This window comes from Chiloscyllium punctatum, chromosome 7 (assembly GCF_047496795.1).
Source record: "Chiloscyllium punctatum isolate Juve2018m chromosome 7, sChiPun1.3, whole genome shotgun sequence".
NCBI lineage: Eukaryota > Metazoa > Chordata > Chondrichthyes > Orectolobiformes > Hemiscylliidae > Chiloscyllium > Chiloscyllium punctatum.
The window spans coordinates 58,336,942-58,352,568 of record NC_092745.1 but is presented as its reverse complement, the minus strand read 5'-3'; the positions used below and the strand labels follow the sequence as shown (position 1 = coordinate 58,352,568).

General features: G+C 41.9%; 1 protein-coding gene across 4 annotated transcripts in view; it reads right to left on the bottom strand.

Moving 5' to 3' along the window:
• trmt1l (tRNA methyltransferase 1-like) overlaps positions 1-15,627 on the bottom strand; it is a 76,804-nt gene that overhangs the window by 28,333 nt on the left and 32,844 nt on the right. For 3 of the 4 annotated variants that reach the window (XM_072573650.1, XM_072573651.1, XM_072573652.1), the window contains 3 exons: positions 13,511-13,723; positions 2,686-2,876; positions 1,246-1,324 (listed from right to left, as the gene is read on the bottom strand). In XM_072573650.1, the coding sequence (XP_072429751.1) occupies positions 1,246-1,324; positions 2,686-2,876; positions 13,511-13,723 (483 nt within the window). The remainder of the gene's footprint in view (positions 1-1,245; positions 1,325-2,685; positions 2,877-13,510; positions 13,724-15,627) is intronic. The other variant, XM_072573653.1, reaches the window with a different exon arrangement.

The following is a 15,627-nucleotide window of genomic DNA, read 5'->3' as shown; positions in this document are numbered from 1 at the left end:
TTATCAAATACCTGGTTATTGGGAACATCCTTCCTGCATTTACTGTCTCCACTTTTAGACTTTTGTAGGTTTTTAGGAGATCCCCTCATTCTTCTAAACTCCAGTGAATATAGTCCTAACTGATGTAGTCTTACTTCTTACTTAAGTTCTGCCACTTCAAGAATCAGTCTGATAAATCTTCAATGCACTCCCTCTATAGCTAGAACATCCTTCTTCTGGTAACAAGGCCATTGCAACTGCAGCAAGACATCCCTGCTCCTGTACTCGAGTCCTCTTGCCAGCAAGGCCAACATACCATTTGAATTCCTGACCACCTGCTGCATCTGCACGCTTACTTTCAGTGACTGATGTACAAAGGCCCTCATGTCTTGTTGCACCTCCCCCTTTTACAATCTACAACATTCAGATAATAATCTGTCTTCCTGCTTTTTGCTACCAAAGTAGATAATTGTACATTTATCCACATTATACCTCATTTGCTAGACATTTGGAGGTAAATGGTGAACTACATTCTCAACAGGGGTATGCAGCTTTCAACACCAGGGTAATTTGTAGCTCCTGACCATTGAAACTAGTTTTTAAAGCTAAGGTAACTCTCTTCAATTAATGCTCTTATTTCTTTCTTGCCAGCTTGCTTAGTTATTTTTGTTATCCTTCAGATTTGAAAACAGTGTTGACAGTGTCTCATTGATAAAATTTTAATCAGAACGCAAAGATCTGTTATCATTAGAAATTTCAGATAAATGCAACAGAATCATTAAAATTTGATACGTGATCTTGAGACAATTGGATGCGGACCTATGCAAAACTTGTTTAAACCAGGGCTGTCCTAACCATGTTTTTTTTTAAATCCCTCAAACACACTCATAAATGTGGCACAGGCAGATGGCAATGTCTGTTTTTCAAAGGACTTAAGAATCTTGTGTGAAAGGAATATGGATACTTTTAGACTAGCTCCCAGTACCTGAATCAAAGCCAAAACGTGCTTTCAACTCTTCCATATTTGGCTGCCTTCACACAACTGCCACAAGAAACTGAAACATTCATTTGAAAAGCACACTATTACTGTGAAACTCTTTTATCAAACAGCAAAAAGAAACCATATCTGTAATTAATTTTGCTGGGAATGGTGGACTAACTATTTGTGTAGAACATTGAAAATTTCCATTTCTCAGCACTATTGATAGGAGGACAGAAAAATAACTTGGAGTATTATGCTTCTTTAATCACAAAAAATAAACATACCACAATGGTCCAAGTTCCACTGCAGTCTTTCCTGGCATACTTCCATAACAGTCACAGGGCAGCTGACTGTATGCACTCTCTAAAATAAAAACAACACTAAATCAGACCAATAATTTCTTACAAGACAAAAAGCATAATCATTAATCAGAGTGGTTACAGTGTATGTTAATGACATTGACTTAAAACTTATATGTCCATAAGGCTACATCAAGAATCTGTTTTGGCACCTCAGGATACATGAACAGTAATGTTTATCATATTTGGCTATAGTTTTCTGTGATCACTGCTGGTGAAAATGCACAAATGTTCACTGATTTTTTTTTGAATGGCCCAAAGTTCTAATAAGTGCTTCTGACATAATGAACTCAAGTCTTAAGCTTTAAACACAACTGTAATTCAGGAATAATTAGCCTTCAGTTAAGAGCTACCGTGGACCTGGTGGCCTAAGCTGAAATGCTGTAACACGGGTGATCAGTCATTGCTAAATATGTCTTACTTACAAAGCTAACAGCATGTACAGGCAGAATCAGCCGCTTCATCACCACAATGCAAAGTGGATCCATAAAAAATAATGGGAACCCTTGAATGATTAACATGGTTTTTTTGACAAAACATCATGTTGACAAACAAACACTATATGGTCTACATGTCCATTCTAGCACTTCAGTGGAAGGAATATTTAGAAAGTTAACAAAGAAGAAAACATTATTAAATGGTAGGGTTCTTGGTCAGGTGGAGGAACAGAGGGATCTTGGGGTCTATGTACATAGATCTTTGAAGGTTGCCACTCAGGTGGATAGAGTTTGTAAGAAGGCCTATGGAGTATTATCGTTCATTAGCAGAGGGATTGAATTCAAGAGTCGTGAAGTGATGTTGCAGCTGTACAGGACTTTGGTTAGGCCACATTTGGAGTACTGTGTGCAGTTCTGGTCGCCTCACTTTAGGAAAGATGTGGAAGCTTTGGAGAGGGTGCAGAGAAGATTTACCAGGATGTTGCCTGGAATGGAGAGTAGGTCGTACGAAGATAGGTTGAGAGTTCTCGGCCTTTTCTCGTTGGAACGGCGAAGGATGAGGGGTGACTTGATAGAGGTTTATAAGATGATCAGAGGAATAGATAGAGTAGACAGTCAGAAACTTTTTCCCCGGGTACAACAGAGTGTTACAAGGGGACATAAATTTAAGGTGAAGGGTGGAAGGTATAGGGGAGATGTCAGGGGTGGGTTCTTTACCCAGAGAGTGGTGGGGGCATGGAATGCGCTGCCCGTGGGAGTGGTAGAGTCAGATTCATTGGCGACCTTTAAGCGGCATTTGGATAGGTACATGGATGGGTGCTTAATCTAGGATAGAAGTTCGACACAACATCGTGGGCCGAAGGGCCTGTTCTGTGCTGTATTGTTCTATGTTCTATGAGCTAATTGAATAATTTTAAGGTATTCTTACCTTCCAGCATGTGACACTTTTTGTAGAAAACCCGCTCTTCACACCACTGACAATGGATCAACCGACGTATTTTCTTCAGACTTTCATCTGCCTGGGTTGGTCCTCGCAGTACTCTCACCACCACCAGAACAAAGTGCTCTAGAGCTACACTGAACAGAACCTCAATACCCTTGTTACAGCGTGCAGCAGCCCTGAAGGAAAACAAACACAGCAGAAGAAAACAAAGTAAGACTGGTTAAGAAAAGTATTTTATATTTTGCTTCTACTACAATGTCCATTACTGATGTTTGAATGGTGCTGCAGCAGCACAACAGGACCAAAAAAACAAATCACTGTGGAACATCATTTGAACACTGCCATAGTATGGGTCCAGTTACAACTGTCAATGTTATTTTTTAGATACAGTATTCTATCAAGAATTGTGCAACAATGCTGAAAGTATTACACATATCATTCATTGCACTGTCTCATGCGATAACACAGCCCTGCATCATAAGAGTCAGTGGGCAGCACCACAATTTAGTTCGGAATCCAGGGGAATAGTACAAAAGAAAGAAACTTTAATTCGCTCCTCCATTTCCTAAACCAGATATAACAAATTGGATCAGCACTAAAAAGAATGGGAAAGTAGCCCTCAGTTACAAAATAACTGACACTATCTTGAAAACTCTGTATTTACAAATGAGGAGTCGACCATTCTGCCCAGCCATAAGATCATGTCGAATCTGATTGCAACTTCAAATCCTCACTTCCATTTACTCCTGTTGGCTTTTATCTCCTTGCTGACCAAGAATTCAACCAGCTGTGCATTAAAAACATTGAAACACTTACACTGCATTTTGAATTCTGACATTTAATGATCCTTGTGTGTAAAAGAGGCCTCAACTTTGATTTAAATGAGTGATCTATGATTTTTAAACAAGGACTCCTAATGCTCGGTTTCCCATAAGAGGAAACACCTTCTTTAGATCCATTCTATCAGACCCCTCAGGATCATATCTGTTTTGAATAAGTCACTTCTTGTTCTTCTAAGCTCCAGCAGAGTCAAGCCTAGCCTGTCTAATTCTCTCTCATAAGACAATCCACACTTTCCAGGTATTAGTTTACTAAGTGTTGTCTGAAATGCCTCTTACACATTTACAGCTTTCCTTAAATAAGGTGGCCAATACCTTACACAACACTCCAAATGTAGTCTCATCAGTGCCCTGTATATCTGAAGTATTGACTTCCCTAACGTTGTATTCAATTTCCCTCAGCAGAACTGGGAACATTGTGTTAGCTTCCATAATTACTTTCTATACCTGTTAACTAACCTTTTACAACATGTGTATGAGGATCCAGATTCCTCTGCATCTCAGTGCTCTGAAATCACTTACCATTTTGATTATGCTTTTTCATTCTTCCAGACAAAAGGGACAATTACAGTTTCCTACACTATACTCCAACTGTCACATCTTTGGCCATTCACTTAATCTGCCTATAGCATTTTGTAGCTTCCTTATGCCCTCTTCACAACTTACCTAACTATCCTTGTGTCATCAGCAAATCTGACAACCATACTTTCTTTTAGACAATAGACAATAGACAATAGACAATAGATGCAGGAGTAGGCCATTCTGCCCTTCGAGCCTGCACCGCCATTCAATATGATCATGGCTGATCATTCCTAATTAGTATCCTGTTCCAGCCTTATCTCCATACCCCTTGACTCCACTATCTTTAAGAGCTCTATCCAATTCTTTCTTAAAAGAATCCAGAGACTGGGCCTCCACTGCCCTCTGGGGCAGAGCATTCCACACAGCCACCACTCTCTGTGTGAAGTAGTTTCTCCTCATCTCTGTCCTAAATGGTCTACCCCGTATTTTTAAGTTGTGTCCTCTGGTTCGGCACTCCCCCATCAACGGAAATATGTTCCCTCCTGCCAGAGTGTCCAATCCTTTCATAAGCCTATACGTTTCAATCAGATCCCCTCTCAGTCTTCTAAACTCAAGGGTATACAAGCCCAGTCGCTTCTGACATGCAAGACATTTGTTTTAATTGTAAACGGTTGAGGTTACAGCACTGATCCCAATATCATGCATTATGTTTTGCCAGCCTGAAATACGCTCACTTATTCCCTGCTTTCTGTTGGCCAGCCAACCTTCTGTTCAAGAAAATATACTACCCCTATATCATAGGGTTTTACTTTTTCACAGTAACCTTCAGAGTTATACAGCACTGAAACATACCTGCCCATACCGACCAAGATTCCCAAGACTAAGCTAGACCTACTTGCTTGCAGTTGTCCTGTATTCCTCTAAACCTTTCTGATTCATGTACTTATCCAAATATGTTTGAAATATCACAACTGTACATGCATCCACCACATCCTCTGGCAGTTCATTTCATGTACGAACCACCCTCCTCAGTTCCTCTCATCAACTTAAAAATATGCCCTTTAATTTTGAACTCACCCAACCTAAGGAAAATGACCTTTGTTATTCATCTTATCTATGGCCCTCATGGCTTTATAAACCTCCTGTGCTCTAGTGAAAAAAGTCTCAGCCTATCCTTATAACTCAAGCTCCACTCTCAGCAATATCATGGTAAATCTTTTCTGAACTCTCTCCAATTTAATAATATCCTTCCTATAGCAGGGCGATCAGAACTATACACAGAACTAAAAATATGGCCTCACCTATGTTCTTAAGTTCCAACCTCAACATGACATCTCAACTCCGATACTCAGTGGTCTGAGCAATGAACTCTGCACTTATTTTCTACGTTTCTATGAGGCTTTCTACCACTGAAGAAGCACTAAGCAGCATTTTCAGATAAGATTGAAACTCTCTTAGCCAATATTTTAAATATTAAATAATAAACCAGTCCACATTGTGGAAGGATGTGCCATTCACTTGGTAGCTTACAGCTAAGACATGAAGAAGGCGGGGAAGGAGAACCTTACAGTCTCACTGGGCACCAGGTCTGCTACCTCCAAGCCGTTAACCTCTTTCCAAAAGCTCCAGTCAGCCCCTGAAAATAGGCCCCAATGTGTCTGAATGATCTCAGCAATACAACCCCTTGTAGGAGGTTGTTCTGCTGCAGCCCTCACCTTCCCCATGTGACTCTGGGGAAACGAGGTGGGCATTGTCCGTGATCGCAGTGTGACCTGCTTATCTGACTCAGTATCTCAAAATCCTTCTCCCAGATCAACATGTGTCAGCTGGACAATGCCTACTGTCTTTGATTTGAGTACAAAACAACAGTTTCAGAATAGAAGGAATTTAAAGCAACATCTTCACTTTTCAGCCAAAAGACAAATTGCAAAAAGGCTTTTGTCCTGATTTCATGTGGGAAAAATGGGTTAGAATAGAAAGTTGGAAACAAAATCAAACAACATAGATGACAAATTAAAAGCGGGATTCATTTTAAGGGGAATGTAATTGTAATTCCGTTTACACAGAATGGAGAGGTCCTTCACATTCAAGACCCCTGACCTCAGGCAATTCCAGTCTCAGGGTAACTTCTATAAATGAGGACAGACTGCCTGGATTCCTGTTTGAGGGAGGCTGGATATTGGTTATAAGAGGCCTCTGGAATCTATGTCAACATGACATTCTCAGTGCTCATGGTGCTTGAGTGTTCATCTGATCAACATTTCTTTAAATATTTTGATGTTGATACTGTAGATGGCTGAAGAAAAACAGAGTGCGGGTTGATGGGTCTGAAACGGTGTGTGGTTTGTGGATGGGTCACAATAGATCAATCCAATTCATTTCCAAAATGGACACATACCACTATCTCAAATAACTGGAAACAAAAGAGGTGGTGATTTTATTGCTGTTTCATATTAATATGGAATTTGTGCCTGAAAGAGTGCTGGAAACACATTCAATTGTAACATCCTAAAGGATAAAAGTCTGTGGGCAAAAATGTTTCAGGATTCTCAGCAAAGAATGAGGCAGGCAGTGAGGACTAATGGTATAGCCCCTTCACAGGGTTAACACAAGCACAAACAGTTGAATGGCCTCCTTCTCTTATGATTCTCTTAACTCAACAATTTGAAAGCCTTTTCTCAAGATGATATTTTATCAAGAATGTTTTTTGTAAGACTTAATTGCCTGAGCATTACTTACTTTTTGCGGGATCTGTTCCACTTATTCTCTGTAATAGTACAGCACGTTATTGTGTGCTATCATGTTAGGCAGCTGTTATTCAATTAGATTTTTTAAAGCAATTTCTAGGCAGGCAGCCAATCATGCTGTGCAACTTTTGAAACTTCAAAACAGCACAATTGCTGGATGTTGGTCATTATTTCAAGAGGATTAAAGAACAGGAAGAAGAGTTTTGCTGCACTTGTACTTTGTGTTGTTCTGATGTGACCACACCTGGGAGGACTGAGTGCTGTTCTGATTTTCTGGTTTAAGGAGGATGCATTTACATTGGAGATGATGCACAGAAGGTTCATAAGGTTGATCTTTGGGATGAGGGGGCTGTTCTACAACATGTGGCTGAGTAAATAGTGTCAATGTTCTCTGGGGTTTAGAAGAATGAGAGATGATCTTGTAGGAACATAAAATAATGAAAAGATTTAACAAGGTCAACAGAGGCTGTCTCCCTTCCCACTCCCTGGGTTAAGGTGGCTAGAACAAGGGGTCATGGTGTCAGGACTCAGACAAGGAGAAATCTCTTCACTGAAAGGATTGTGAATCTGCAGAATTCACCAGATGATTCTGGAGTTCCCATAATTGAATTTAAGGCAGGCATATGCAGATTTTTGGTCTCTCAGGAAACCAAGGGTTATAGAGAGCAGGCAGGAAAGTGAAGTTGAAGGTGAAGATCAGCCCTGATTGTTCCAAGTAGTAAAGCAGGTTTGGCCGGGCTATACCGTCTACTCCTGCTCAAGTTAAATGTTAGGCACTGTTGGTCTACCATCAGACCTTCGAGTATAATTTCCCAAAATGCCATGGCTAACTTTGCCCTCATACCTTCATGGTTTGCTTTCTTCACAAGTAAAATTCCAGATTTTGATTGAATCGCATCACTTTTAAAGCTATTCAAAACAATACAGGACAATGCAGCAAATGTGCAACAGTAGGATTAGTTTGTAACTGATACAGGGCTATAGGGAGAGTGTAGGGCACAGGGGTTAGTTTGGGGATTAATACAGAGCTATGGAGAGAAACCGCATCAGTGATTCGGGTTCAGGTGTTTGAATTTGGATTGTACATGGTGTGGGCTAGGGTGTGGGTGTGACAGCTCTAGTCTGGAAGAGGCAGAGAGACGTGGTAGTTTGCAGTCCACACTATATTTGACAATACGGATTATCTCTGACTGGGTTGCTTCCTGTCTGAGAGAAAATAACAGTTGTTTCCTGTTGCAACATAGTTGTCATTTCAGACTCTGGGAGATGCAATCACAGGCTGAAGATGAAGGGAATAGGGAGGCTGTGGGGGCAGTGACTTTACAATTCTATTCATATAGCATCTATTAAGACAACAAAACTTCCCAAAGCATATTGCAACAACATCATTGGTCAAAATTTGCAACCTCATCACAAGAAGTCAGGTATTTACACACAGAGGCAAGTGAGTGTCGAGAAAGAGGAATGAGAGGCAGTTGAAGTTTCGAAACAGTACTCCAGAGCTCATGACCTGGATAGCTGAAGGAATAACAGCCAATAGTGGAGTGAAGGAAATCAGGTCAGTATTATAAAGAATTACTTGAGGGGAAGGTGGTGTAATCAACTATGTTCATCACGTAGGATAGATCCTTGATTGGAATTATTCAAACGTCGAGTTCTGAGAAAGACGGCAATGGATTTGGGAGGCAGCAATATTCAGAACTTCGGAGAAGAATGCCAAGCTTAGCTTCAGATGAACCAAGTGGGATTCACTTATTCACAAAAATAGTTTGTACCATGGCAATTAATTCCACTAACTGGCTTATAGAAAACATACTGATTTTTTTTCTCTATTCTTGATTTTGAAACAGTATTTTTGCCCATTTTAGTACACAATCAAGAACGAGGAGAAACTAAAAAAAATGAAGTCTCTATACAGGATCAAGAACCAGGAACTCCCTCACTGATGGTACTTTGCATGCTCTTACACCACAACAACAGTAGCAGTTCAAGAAAGCTGCTCACCACCACCTCTCCAAAGGCTGGTAGGGCCAGGCAATAAATGTTGGCCTAGCTAGCGGTGCCCATGACCTATGAACAAATAAAAAAAAAGAGGTATTGATCTAAAATGCTAGGAACCTTGGGAGGAGGCTGAGGTGCATCATCTACTTGGTACTTCTGCTGAAAATAATATATTTAATTAATTGTCTTGACAGCAGATTAATATGTTTTAATCTTAAATTAAAGCCAGTACAGTACGAGATTAGAGTGGTAGTGTGCTCCTTCAGCCTTGGTGATAACTCAAATTAAGGGCTCATCTGGAATAACCCAAATTGGAATTGGCAATTGGAAATGAGGTACAACAAAAATTAGAAAGAGGTGGTGGAAAGGTAAGGTATTTTTGTACATTCACAAACCAAAATGGCTTTGTTAGTTGTGAAGATTTTCTGCAGAAGGAAATTTTATTATTGAATCCTTACAGTGCAGGTTGAAGCCATTTAGCCCACTGAGTCTACATTGACCCTCTGAAGAACATCCCACCCAAACCTATCCTATCCCCGTAACCCCACATTTACCATAGCTAATCTAGCTAGCTTGCATATCCCTGGGATACGGAGCAAATTTTAGCATAGTAAATCCGTCTAACCTGCACATCTTTAGATTGTGGGAGGAAACCAGAGCACTGGCAGAAACCAATGCAGACATGGGGAGAATGTGCAAACTTCATACAGAGTCAACCAAGGCTGGAATTGAATGCAAGTCCCTAGCTCTGTGAGGCAGCAGTGCTAACCACTGTGTCACCTATATGCCTGAGTGCTTTGGAAAAAATAACCAAGCATTCACTTGTGGGCTTCAATGGCTATATCCACATTTATTGTCCATCTGTAAATGCCCTCGAGAAAGTGTTAGCAAGCTGCCTTTTTGAAACAGGGCAGTCCATCTGTTGTGGGGAGACAAACAATGTTGTTCAGGATGCTGACCTAGCAACAGTGAAGCAATGGTGATATATTTCCAAATCAGGATGGTGAATATTGATGAATATGCTTCACACGGTCAGAAAGAAACAATCACATCCAGAGTGAGGTATAGCCTGAGTGATTGCACATTTCTGGGATTTTTGAGCAGCGTGGCAATTCAGTTATGAGGGGAAGAGGTGTTCTTTGCTTGCTTTCTTAGTTCATGCTAATAATTTTTTTTAGAAACAGTATAAATTGAAGTCTGAGTTTGGGGAAAAGTGACATCATATGAAAACCATAAGTTCATTGGCTGGTAACACTGACTATTAGGTTACTTTCAGATTAAAACTACATCAGCAAAATATTTACAGATTAGAAATTAGAAGACCAGAAAAATAAAAATAAAAATAAACTAAGAACTAAGTAAATAAAAGAGATACAGGGCCAGGAGGCACATTGTACCTGCATGATGTAGGAGCTGTGGTGCGGATCATAGTGAACAGATCTACAGCAAGTGTTGGTTGCATGAGAAACTCTGACTCAGAGTTGATGAGCTGGAGTCTGATACTGCAACGCATCGGGGAGGGCAATAGTTATGTGATGTTGCATTTCTGGAAGCAGTCTCACCCTTTAGATTAACTACCTTGAATTTGATCACTGGTCAGGGACAGGAGGGTGTGACTATGAGCGAGGCAGGTAGAGAGATCCAGGTGATAATGCTGAAGGAGTTTCAGCCCATGAGCACGTCTAATAGATTTGAGATTCATGTTTCCTGTGTGGGGGCTGTAGGGAGGATGAACAAAATAACCACAGTACCATGGTATAGAGAGCCATTTAAGGGAGTGGGGGTGGGGCGTGCGTTGGGGGGAGACACAAATCAATGGGATGAATTTGCATTTGCATAATTGTATTTGCAAATGCATTCTATTTTTTCTCAAAAAGCACGCAACTTGCAGGCAGTCAATCCACTCAACATCTTATAAATTCCTACTCTGGAAATGAAACCAGCCTGACTCAAGATTGCAATACAGACAGACTCTAACCTCACACCTTTAATACACTGTCTGAGCTGACATGTCACCTCATTTTAATAAAACCTTAAGTTATCTTGAGAATGTAACTTAAAAGTAGTTCTGGGATTTACACAAACGAACCGAAGCCTGAAACCCATTTTAAGATGAAAGACTCAACAGCAATCTAGATTTGTTCAATATATCGTTTCAATTGCATGACAGTGAGTTTTTTTGCTATACATTCTGTGTTCTATGATCCTCCTCCACAGCTACCTGATGAAGGAACAGCACTCCAAAAGCTAGTACTTCCAAATAAACCTGTTGGACTATAGCCTGTTGTGTGATTTTTCACAAATTAGCAGGACAGTGTAAGCGATATGAACAGGAGTAAATGGAATAAACAAAATAACTCAACTTAAATGAAGATATGTGAATGAACAGCCTGCCTGTTTGGAGAATAAAATTGCTCCCATTGGTACGAATGAGGCTGTGCTGCATTGGTAACTCTCCTTAATGCAACACTCCTTTTTGACAAACAAACATAAGCACAAAAAACTGAATCTTCCAATAAATAATTTGGCATATTCTGAACATGAAGGATAGGATTACTTCTTGGTATAAACCATAGTGGAGATTGTAAGTCAAGTTCAGGACTTGACTCCACATTGACACCTAAACAGCTTTGCTCAGTCCTTGACCAATGGAAATAGTTGAAAAGATGTTGCTGGAAAAGCGCAGCAGGTCAGGCAGCATCCAAGGAACAGGAGAATCGACGTTTCGGGCATCAGCCCTTCTTCAGGAATGAGGAAAGTATGTCCAGCAGGCTAAGATAAGAGGTAGGGAGGAGGGACTTGGGGGAGGGACGTTGGGAATGCAATAGGTGGAAGGAGGTCAAGGTGAGGGTGATAGGCTGGAGTGGGGTGGGGGCGGAGAGGTCAGGACGGCAGTGCTGAGTTCGAGGGATTTGACTGAGACAAGGTGGGGGGAGGGGAAATGAGGAAACTGGAGAAATTTGAGTTCATCCCTTGTGGTTGGAGGGTTCCCGGGCGGAAGATGAGGCACTCTTCCTCCAACCGTCGTGTTGCCATGGTGTGGCGGTGGAGGAGTCCAAGGACCTGCATGTCCTTGGTGGAGTGGGAGGGGGAGTTGAAGTGTTGGGCTATGGGGTGGTTGGGTTGGTTGGTCCGGGTGTCCCAGAGATGTTCTCTGAAACGTTCCACAAGTAGGCGGCCTGTCTCCCCAATATAGAGGAGGCCACATCGGGTGCAGTGGATGCAATAGATGATGTGTGTGGAGGTGCAGGTGAACTTGTGGCGGATATGGAAGTATCCCTTGGGGCCTTGGAGGGAGGTAAGGGGGGAGGTGTGGGCGCAAGTTTTGCATTTCTTGTGGTTGCAGGGGAAGGTGCCGGGAGTGGAGGTTGGGTTGGTGGGGGGTGTGGACCTGACGAGGGAGTCACTGAGGGAGTGGTCTTTTTGGAACGCTGATAGGGGAGGGGAGGGAAATATGTCCCTTGGTGGGGGGTGTGGACCTGACGAGGGAGTCACGGAGGTCACCTACCACCCCACCAACCTCCATGTCCAACGTATCATCCACCGTCATTTCTGCCACCTCCAAACGGACCCCACCACCAGGGACATAGTTCCCTCCCCTCCCCTATCAGCGTTCCGAAAAGACCACTCCTTCCGTGACTTCCTCATCAGGTCCCCACCCCCTACCAACCCAACCTCCACTCCCGGCACCTTCCCCTGCAACCGCAAGAAATGCAAAACTTGCGCCCACACCTCCCCCCTTACCTCTCTCCAAGGCCCCAAGGGATACTTCCATATCCGCCACAAATTCACCTGCACCTCCACACACATCATCTGTTGCATCTGCTGCACCCAATGTGGCCTCCTCTATATTAGGGAGACAGGCCGCCTACTTGCGGAACGTTTCAGAGAACACCTCTGGGACACCCGGACCAACCAACCCAACCACCCTGTAGCCCAACACTTCAACTCCCCCTCCCACTCCACCAAGGACATACAGGTCCTTGGACTCCTCCACCGCCAGACCATGGCAACACGACGGTTGGAGGAAGAGCGCCTCATCTTCTGCCTGGGAACCCTCCAACCACAAGGGATGAACTCAGATTTCTCCAGTTTCCTCATTTCTCCTCCCCCCACCTTGTCTCAGTCAAATCCCTCGAACTCAGCACCGTCTTCCTAACCTGCAATCTTCTTCCTGACCTCTCCGCCCCCACCTCACTCCAGCCTATTACCCTCACCTTGACCTCCTTCCACCTATCGCATTCCCAACGCCCCTCCCCCAAGTCCCTCCTCCCTACCTTATATCTTAGCCTGCTGGACACACTTTCCTCATTCCTGAAGAAGGGCTGATGCCCGAAATGTCGATTCTCCTGTTCCTTGGATGCTGCCTGACCTGCTGCGCTTTTCCAGCAACACATTTTCAGCTCTGATCTCCAGCATCTGCAGTCCTCACTTTCTCCCCAATGGAAAGAGTTAACAATTATGTGCTTCACATATACTAGCTGAGTTCATCTGAGGTCAGGGATACCTATTTGAACTGAGGATGGATACAAAAATGTGCCTGTATATGAAGGCAGATATTTAATGTATATATGTTTGGGGAAATTTAGGCACTTAGTTTAAAATTATCCTTAAATTAAGCATTCTGGAAAGTTACTTTGAAGGCATTTTGGAATGATCACGTCAGTTTTTGGATAATACATCAACAAAACTCAGGAGTACCTTGCCACAGAAGCAATGACCATTCTGGCTGCCACTTCCTTGTAGTACTCAGTCCGGACAATGTTACAACCGTAGTGGCGCATGGTGACATTTAAGGCTTTGCAGTACAAAGTGCTGATGTCCGTGGATGTCACAGAAACAATCCCAAGGTTCCTCACATTTCTGAAGGCAGCATCAAAATAATTTATTGCTGTTCCAAATGGGTCCAAGTGTCTGTCACAATGTGGAAAAAATTACAGAGGACATAAGAACTCTCTGTTCAATATACAATCTTCATTCCTGACGACTGCAAGGAAGCTTTCCCCCCTTAAAATATCTCCTGTAGAAAATCCCTCCTGCAGTCTCACCCCAATAGATTCCATCTTTTGAATTGGAGACAGGTCAAGTTAACTTGCTGTAGGGACGTCTTGCCAAAAATACATACCTTTATAGCATCTTGATATTTGAAGAAATCTATAGGCTACAAGTTAGGAAGGCAGGGGTTTGGTAAATGTGCTCTGGAGAACAGAGCCAAAGAAACTGAATATGCAAAATTAGAAAATCAATAAACTAGTTAACAGCAGGAAATAGGTATGTGAGAGTATACTGGCCACAGTTGTTCCTTTTTTCCCTCTTTTTTGCCCAATCAAGTTCAAAATTGAACACTTCACTCCACATAAATCTCACACACTGAAAGCAGTGAGTTCAAGTTGCAGATGACTTTTGAACTCAAATCCTTCTGAATTCTAAGAATTTGCTGCCTCTAAACTAAATTAGAAACATTTTAACTTTTGCTAATGATGCAAAACATGCATTGTCACGTCAGTCACCCATAATATATACTGGAAATTTGTTTTCCATTGACTTTAATGTTGTATGAGTGACAAATCCAATAATGCCAGCAGAATACCATCAAAAGTTAAAGTTGCCTTCCTGTGAGGTAGAGGTTCATGCAGCCATATAATTTCTCAAATAGCAGAAATCCAACATTACAAGCTAAAAATGTATGACACAGAAAAAAATTTCAATTAATTCTAACACAAACAAGTCACAAAACGCAACTGAATGTATTTAGTAACTTCTTGATCTGTAATTATGTTAGGCAGCTAATCAATAATCTGACTATAACGTTTAGTATGCTGAACAAGGTGGAACAGAATACAATTAAACTAACAATGAACAGATCCTGAACAGGCAACATTTGTCACCTATATTTTGCTTTCAACCACAGCTACTTTGTACCAAGTGTCAACAATGATTTTCCACTGCATTTGACAAATCAAAACGTTGTGGAAACAAATCACTGGAATAATTTAAAATTACTAGAGTAAGTACTAAAATTACTCATAAAAAATGACAAGAGTGTGTGCCGGAATATTTCAATTTATATAAAGTGAATTTTATTGTTAAGTATGGCACAAGTAGGACTACCTTGATGCCCTATTAGTTAAAAGAAAAAAACTGAACCTTAGACATTTTCACAAATGCATCACTTGCAAATTGAAATTGCAGAAGTGTTGGTTAAAAATCTCTTCACAAAAAGAGTAGTAGATGTACAGCATGGAAACAGACCCTTCGGTCCAACCCGTCAATGCCGACCAAATATCCCAACCTGCCAGCACCCGGCTCATATCCCTCCAAACCTTTCCTATTCATATACCCATCCAAATGCCTCTTAAATGTTGCAATTGTACCAGCTTCCACCACATCCTATGGCAGCTCATTCCATACCCATACCACCCTCTGTGTAAAAACGTTGCCCTGTAGGTCTCTTTTATATCTTTCCCCTCTCACCCTAAACCAATGCCCTCTAGTTCTGGACTCCCTGGTCCCAGGGAAAAAGACTTTGCCTATTTATCCTACCCAGGCCCCTCAATTTTGTAAACCTCGAGAAGGTCACCCCTCAGCCTCCGACGCTCCAGGGAAAACAGCCCCAGCCTGTTCAGCCTCTCCCTGTAGTTCAAATCCTCCAACCTTGGCAACATCCTTGTAAATCTTTTCTGAACCCATTCAAGTTTCACAACATCTTTCCGATAGGAAGGAGACCAGAACTGCACACAATATTCCAACAGTGGCCTAACCAATGTCCCGTACAGCCGCAACATGAGCTCCCAACTCCTGTACTCAATACTCTGACC